Source organism: Palaemon carinicauda, chromosome 13 (assembly GCF_036898095.1).
Source record: "Palaemon carinicauda isolate YSFRI2023 chromosome 13, ASM3689809v2, whole genome shotgun sequence".
Taxonomy (NCBI): Eukaryota; Metazoa; Arthropoda; class Malacostraca; order Decapoda; family Palaemonidae; genus Palaemon; species Palaemon carinicauda.
This window is the reverse complement of record NC_090737.1, coordinates 127,263,562-127,271,061: the sequence shown is the minus strand read 5'-3', so window position 1 is coordinate 127,271,061 and position 7,500 is coordinate 127,263,562. Positions and strand designations below refer to the sequence as shown.

Genomic DNA, 7,500 nt, shown 5'->3' with positions numbered 1-7,500 from the left:
TAATGATGGATGTAACAAAGCGTCTTTGACTATCTAAATTTTGAGAGGTGAGCGTAACAATTATATATGTATGTGTGTATGTATATATATATATATATATATATATATATATATATATATATATATATATATATATATATATATATATATAATATAAATATATATATATATATATATATATATATATATATATATATATATATATATATATATATATATATATATATATACAGTACAGTATATATATATATATATATATATATATATATATATATATATATATATATATATATACAGTACAGTATATATATATATATATATATATATATATATATATATATATATATATATATATATATATATATATATATGTATATAAGCATATACTATACACACACACACACATATATATATATATATATATATATATATATATATATATATATATATATATATATGTGTGTGTGTGTGTGTGTGTGTGTGTGCGCGCGCGCAAAGTACAAAACAAATATATGGAGTCATAAAAAAAAAAAAAAAAAAAAAAAAAAAAAAAAAAAAAAAAAAGTTCATCATACACGTGAAAATCTCACGCGCCGACCGAAATAACACTCACGAGTATTTATATCCAACACACTCATTGACACTTGCCCGATGAGGTTACGTTCTAGTGGGCGGGAGCCGCGAGGTGGGCCCGTGGGAGTGGCGAGGCACCGTCACTCTCCAGAGGCTTCGAGATCAACGCTGCCAGCGTATAAAATGCCTGGTACGGGCGCCAGACGGTCAGTGTAGTTCAGACAGTGAACGCGATCGAAGCATACGTGAGATAGAGTAGCTTATACTCCTCTATACGAAGTTTCCACGACTTTCTCAAGAGTTTGATACAACAGTTATTTCAGGTAAGGTGAATAAGAGCAAGTTATTATTATTATTATTATTACTAGCCAGGCTACAACCCTAGTTGGAAAAGCAAGATGCTATAAGCCTAAGGGCTCCAACAGGGAAAAATAGCCCAGTGAATAAACGAAATAAATAAATTATGAGAATAAAATAACCATATATCATTCTAAAAACAGTAACAGAGGTATTCGAATTGACTGCAGTAGCTGTAAGGTAGTCTGTAAAGGCAGAATTTAATGCAAAATTTTTAAAGCAATGTTTATAGACACAAATTCGAGTGACAGTGCTACTAATTTCCAAAATTTTCATTTTTCATTCCATAAAATATAAATCTTATCTTTAACCTTTCTTGTATAATAAATACCATTCATTCGTTATTTTTATGCAGCTTAATTTCAAATACTCACACACAGTACTATAAAATGCAGTTTACTGAGTCCCCTTAGGGTATATTTTTGTGATTTAATCGAAATGGGCATATGATTACTTTCCAAGCTTTCCTTAGAATTAATCTTAAAAGATGTAATAGACAAAAGAATTATTGATTAAGTTCTATGCATTACAATACAGATAGACACTAAAAGCATACAAGCCCCACTTTATATTAAATTCCATAATGTTCATATCATATCCTTTCACCAGGATGTCAGCTCCAGCGATTGGCATTGACTTGGGAACCACCTACTCCTGCGTGGGTGTTTTCCAGCATGGAAAGGTGGAGATCATCGCCAACGACCAAGGAAACAGGACGACCCCTTCATATGTGGCCTTCACGGACACTGAGAGACTCATTGGAGATGCTGCAAAGAATCAGGTATGTATAGATAACAAAACCACAACTTACTCTAACTTTGCAATTTATAAATGTCCATTTTTTCAATAGAAAAAAGATCATATAATCTTCAGTATAATGCTAGAACCACAGAACTAAGATTCTCTTGCAGAATTTCTTTTATAAAGGAGTTTGAAAGTCCAAGGAATGGATGCATTGTTCAGCTGCTACATAAGTTCAAAAAAGTTAAGTGTGCAATTTTGCATATTCCAGGTGGCTATGAACCCAAACAACACTGTCTTTGATGCTAAGCGACTCATAGGGAGGAAATTTGAGGACCCAACAGTCCAGAGTGACATGAAACATTGGCCTTTCACTGTTGTCAATGACGGTGGAAAACCAAAGCTTCGAGTTGAATTCAAAGGTGAAACAAAGACTTTCAACCCAGAGGAAATCTCTTCTATGGTATTGACCAAGATGAAAGAAACTGCAGAAGCCTATCTAGGTAAGACAGTAAAGGACGCCGTCATCACAGTTCCCGCATACTTTAATGACTCTCAGAGACAGGCTACTAAGGATGCTGGGGCCATTGCTGGAATCAATGTTCTTAGAATCATCAATGAGCCAACAGCTGCAGCCATTGCTTATGGACTTGATAAGAAAGGAGGAATGAGGGGAGAGAAGAATGTTCTTATCTTTGACCTGGGTGGTGGTACTTTTGATGTATCCATCTTGAGCATCGATGAAGGCGTATTTGAAGTCAAAGCTACAGCTGGTGATACACACCTTGGTGGAGAAGACTTTGATAACAGGATGGTGAATCATTTCATTCAGGAGTTCCAGCGTAAGTATAAGAAGGACCTGACCACTAACAAACGAGCTGTAAGACGTCTTAGGACAGCATGCGAGAGAGCCAAGAGAACTCTATCTTCATCTACTCAGGCCAGTATTGAAATTGACTCCCTGAATGAGGGTATCGACTTCTACACTTCAATTACAAGGGCTCGTTTTGAGGAATTGTGCTCTGATCTTTTCAGAGGTACGCTAGAACCTGTAGAAAAATCTCTGAGGGATGCAAAGTTAGATAAGGGAAGCATTGCAGAAATTGTATTAGTGGGAGGATCTACTCGTATTCCTAAGATCCAAAAACTACTCCAGGACTTCTTCAACGGAAAGGAACTGAATAAGTCCATCAATCCTGATGAAGCAGTAGCTTATGGAGCTGCTGTTCAAGGAGCAATCTTAAGAGGTGATCAATCAGAAGGTGTTAAAGACGTCTTGCTTCTGGATGTTGCTCCTCTTTCTTTAGGCATTGAAACTGCTGGAGGTGTCATGACTGCTCTTATTAAGAGGAACACTACAATCCCTACCAAGCAGCAGCAGATCTTCACTACCTATGCAGATAACCAGCCAGGTGTCCTAATTCAGGTTTATGAAGGTGAAAGGGCAATGACCAAGGATAATAATCTCCTTGGCAAGTTTGAACTAAGTGGGATACCTCCTGCTCCTAGAGGAGTGCCACAAATTGAAGTCACCTTCGACGTCGATGCCAATGGCATTCTCAATGTGTCTGCCGTCGACAAATCTACAGGAAAGGAAAACAAGATTACCATTACAAATGACAAGGGACGTCTGAGCAAGGATGAAATCGACAGAATGATCAATGATGCCGAAAAGTACCAGGAAGACGACAATAAGCAGAGAGAGCGAATCGAAGCCAAGAACCGTCTCGAGTCGCTCTGCTTCAGTGTCAAGTCTGCTGTTTCTGAGCCTTCGGTGGCAGACAAACTGTCTGCAGATGAGAAGAGATCTGTTGAACAGAAAGCAGAGGAGTCCTTGAAGTGGTTGGATGCCAATCAGCTGGCAGAGAAGGAGGAGTATGAACACCAGATCAAGGAACTGGAGCAAGTTTGGCGTCCCCTAGCCAGCAAAGTTCATGGCCAGGGAGGAAGCGCAGGTCAGCCGAACTCGGGAAGGGGACCAACTGTTGAGGAAGTAGATTAAATTAGTAACTCGTTTAACATAGTTCACAAAGTTTGTTTATCTTTTTCTCTTGGCGAATTCTATGATCTCTACGCATTTATTTATGAAACTTTAAGCTTTATTTTTCTGACTTAATTACTTAGAGGTGTTGTTCAGTACTGACCAAAGCCATTCTAACATCTAGTTTTATGCTATATTATTTTTCTATAAAATAAAGTCTTAAAATTGATGCTGAATATTCTTAAACCTCTATTTTTATTAATATTGAAAGTCTTGACAAAGTTCTTTTCTTGAAAGTAGTACCACAAGCACACGAAAGATATTGAATATTGAATATTTAGGAATACAGTTTGATATTGTCACTACATCAGTACTTATATATATAAAAAGAGACGGATATTTTCAGATAAATGCAAAATGTATAACAGAAATGCACGATTACAAGTAGTAAGGATAACACATTGAAGATCTTAGATATTAATAAACTCTCTTAAATTTGGAAATAATAAACTGAAAACTTGAACAAAATCTCATCTCTCTTTCTTCTGACAATACACATACACATACAAAACACACACACACACATTATATACATATATATATATATATATATATATATATATATATATATATATATATATATATATATATATATATATATATATATATATATATATATAGCTTTTTTCCTGAAGTTGACTAGAAAACGGTTGAATTTGTTGGCTTTCAGAAGGCTAAAATTACTGCCAGATCTTTACTCAGACTACATCTATAACGTTTAAAACACTTCCTGAAGACTATAATTAAGGCCAGATTTTTGCTCAGACAGCATCTATATTGTTGTGGTATATATCCTATTCATTAAGATTTCTATAAAAAAAATCCAGGATAAGAAAACTTCCTTATATTTGAATCCCATTAGTTAACATAACTTATTATAGACGGAAGAAGATCTCACAAAAGGTCAGTTAATGTTAAATACAATGTATAAAGCTTCCCAGTACCGTAATATAGGCCAAACGCACAGAAGAGAAGAATTTAAAATAAACAAAATAATCTTTTAATATTATTTACATAAAGAACCTATTCCAGATGAAGTCGGTTGTGGAAAATTTCTATAAAAAAATTATAAGAAAAGTTAATCCTTTCTTTCGTAAAGCAAACTGAATTGAGATAACCATAACCATTATTTGGCTTTGCAGTGGCGATGGTCAGGGAAAATTTCATTATTTTATGTGACCTACCGTAACCTGGTATCATTTAATCTTACCCAGTAACCCCAAAGCTTACCTATTCAAAGTTCTTCTGTTCCTATGTCTATGTCCACTTGTGTTTCAGACACAAGTTCCAATTGTGTACCTGTAATACTTGACTTCACTTTAAGGGCTGTTTATCTGGTCCTATCACACAGTGGAACACTACACACTACAGGCCCTGCAAGATCTGTTTGCCGTATACATTATTAGGTATTTAGAGTATCACACAGAGTATTACCTGTTCATTGTCAAATCCACATAATCGAAGAACTTACAAAACAAGAAAGTATTCAGTTGCTTCTTGAAAGCCTTAAAGCAGGGTTTACACGGTCGAACCCGGTTGTCGAACCTGCTCGTCAAACGGTTCGAAAAGGTGGAATGAGACACAAATGCATGAGGTTTGTGGATAATGAAGCCTCGCCCACAAAAGTCAAGCGAGAACAGACTTTCTTCCAACCGTTCGACGAACGTGTTCGACAACCAAATACTCCGTTCACACGTTCGAACATCACTTAAAATGCTTGTCTGTCGAACTGCGTTCGCCGAACCGTTTGTCCGTGTACCTGCCTTAATATCTTTCATTCTTTCGTCTCTGATTGCAAGCGTCTTATTTTCAAGGCGGAAAAGTATTGCCAGATAGTATTACTGACCGAGTGTCAGAATGATTTTTGCATTGCATATTTATGCTATTATAAACCTTAATGACGCCAATCAATGATAGCATTAATAAAAACCTGTTGGCTTCAAGTTTTCGTTCTGTCCTACTACTGCTTGCACCAAACCGCTAAGATTTATAGTAAGTTTCAGTAAAGCTATTCTTTTAACAGGAGTGCCAAAACTAAGTGCAACATTCAAATGTTGGCTTTCAGTGATCGTTCTGTCCTACTACCGCTTGCACCAGACTGCTAAAATTTGTAGAAAGTTTCAGTAAAGCTAATTTTTTAACAAGGGTGCCAAAACTAAGTGTAACATTCAAATGTTAGCTTTAAGTCCTCGCTCTGTCCTACTACCGCTTGCACCACACCGCTAATATTTGTAATAAGTTTCAGTAAAGCTATTTTTTAACAGGAGTGCCAAAACTAAGTGCATCATTCAAATATTATACAGTCTTCTGACCTGCATGAGTGAGTAATTGCAATATTGCTTCTGGCACATAGGCCTAAGTGTGAATTACTCTTCGCTATAATTCAAGATATTAAGGCTTTCAAGAGGAAACTGAAGACCTTCTTATTCTACGAGTGTTTTGACAGTGGTAATCAAACAGTAAGCGAACAATTGGCATTGTGAAATGTTAAATGCTCCTGAATGAACATCATAAAACAACCGTCCTGTAAAAAGTAGTGTTCCTCTGCTGTGCAGGACCAGATAAGCAGCTTTTAAAGTAAAGTAAGTAGAGTATGTTGTGAAAATTCTTCATAGTTGCATAACAACCTTATGTAATGTCAACCATTGTAATGAATTCAATGAAGTTGGAGACTTTATTAGTATTATTTTTTTTTCTCTCTTTGCATCTATAGTCTTAGGAGATGATGATGATGATGATGATGATAATTACTATTATTATTATTATTATTATTATTATTATTATTATTATTGTTTTATTGTTTGCTATTATTATTATTATTATTATTATTATTATAATTATTATTATTATTATTACTAGTAGTAGTAGTAGTAGTAGTAGTAGTAGTAGTAGTAGTAGTAGTAGTAGTAGTAGTAGTAGTAGTAGCATTTCAATATGAAGTTCCAGTGAAGCCTTTGATATCCAAAGCAAGTTTCCTCAAAATAAGTACAAGGAAAAAAGAACAAATGATAAGACAGAAAAAGAATACAGATGAAAAAATTATATATAGATAAACATTAACATATCAACAAGCATATTTGTGTTCACGTCTGGTCTAAAACCGGAAGGAAGTTCTTGTGTTATTGACTTTCAAGAGCTCGAAGGTGGTAGGTTGGCCTGGGTACCAACCACCCGTTGAGATACTACCGCTAGAGAGTTATGGGGTCCTTTGACTGGCCAGACAGTACTACATAGGACCCTTCTCTCTGGTTACGGTTCTTTCCCTTTGCCTACACAGACACCGAATGGGCTGGCCTATTCTTTACAGATTCTCCTCTGTCCTCATACACCTAACAATACTGAGATTGCCAAACAATTCTTCTTCACTCAAGGGGTTAACAGTAGCACTGTAATTGTTCAGTGGTTACTTTCCTCTTGGTAAGGGTAGAAGAGACTCTTCAGCTATGGTAAGCAGCCCTTCTAGGAGAAGGACACTCCAAAATCAAACAATTGTGCTCTAGTCTTGGGTAGTGCCATAACCTCTGTACCATGGTCTTCCACTGTCTTGGGTTAGAGTTCTCTTTCTTGAGGGTACACTCAGGCACACTTCTGTCTAGTTTCTCTTCCTCTTGTTTTGTTAAAGTTTTTATAGTTTTTATAGGAAATATTTATTTCAATGTTACTATACTTAAAATATTTAATTTTTCTTTATTTCATTTCCTCACTGGGCTATTTTCCCTGTTAGGGCCCCTGGGCTTATAGCATCCTGCTTTTCCCACTAGGGTTGTAGCTTAGCATTTAATAATAAT

General features: G+C 35.6%; 1 protein-coding gene across 1 annotated transcript; it reads left to right on the top strand.

Annotated features, from left to right (window-relative positions):
• The first annotated feature begins 748 nt into the window (after nucleotides 1-748).
• Nucleotides 749-3,881, top strand: LOC137652409 (heat shock 70 kDa protein cognate 4-like). The gene is made up of 3 exons (XM_068385803.1): nucleotides 749-896; nucleotides 1,540-1,711; nucleotides 1,943-3,881. The coding sequence occupies exons 2-3, from the start codon at nucleotides 1,541-1,543 to the stop codon at nucleotides 3,671-3,673; spliced, it is 1,902 nt and encodes a 633-aa protein (XP_068241904.1). The 5' UTR covers nucleotides 749-896; nucleotide 1,540; the 3' UTR covers nucleotides 3,674-3,881.
• The last annotated feature ends 3,619 nt before the right edge of the window (nucleotides 3,882-7,500 follow it).

Coding starts and splice junctions, on each gene's coding strand:
- LOC137652409 (XM_068385803.1), top strand. CDS start 1,541: ATGTCAGCTCCAGCGATTGGCATTGACTTGGGAACCACCTACTCCTGC. Junction 1,712..1,942: donor GAGATGCTGCAAAGAATCAG/GTATGTATAGAT, acceptor TGCATATTCCAG/GTGGCTATGAACCCAAACAA.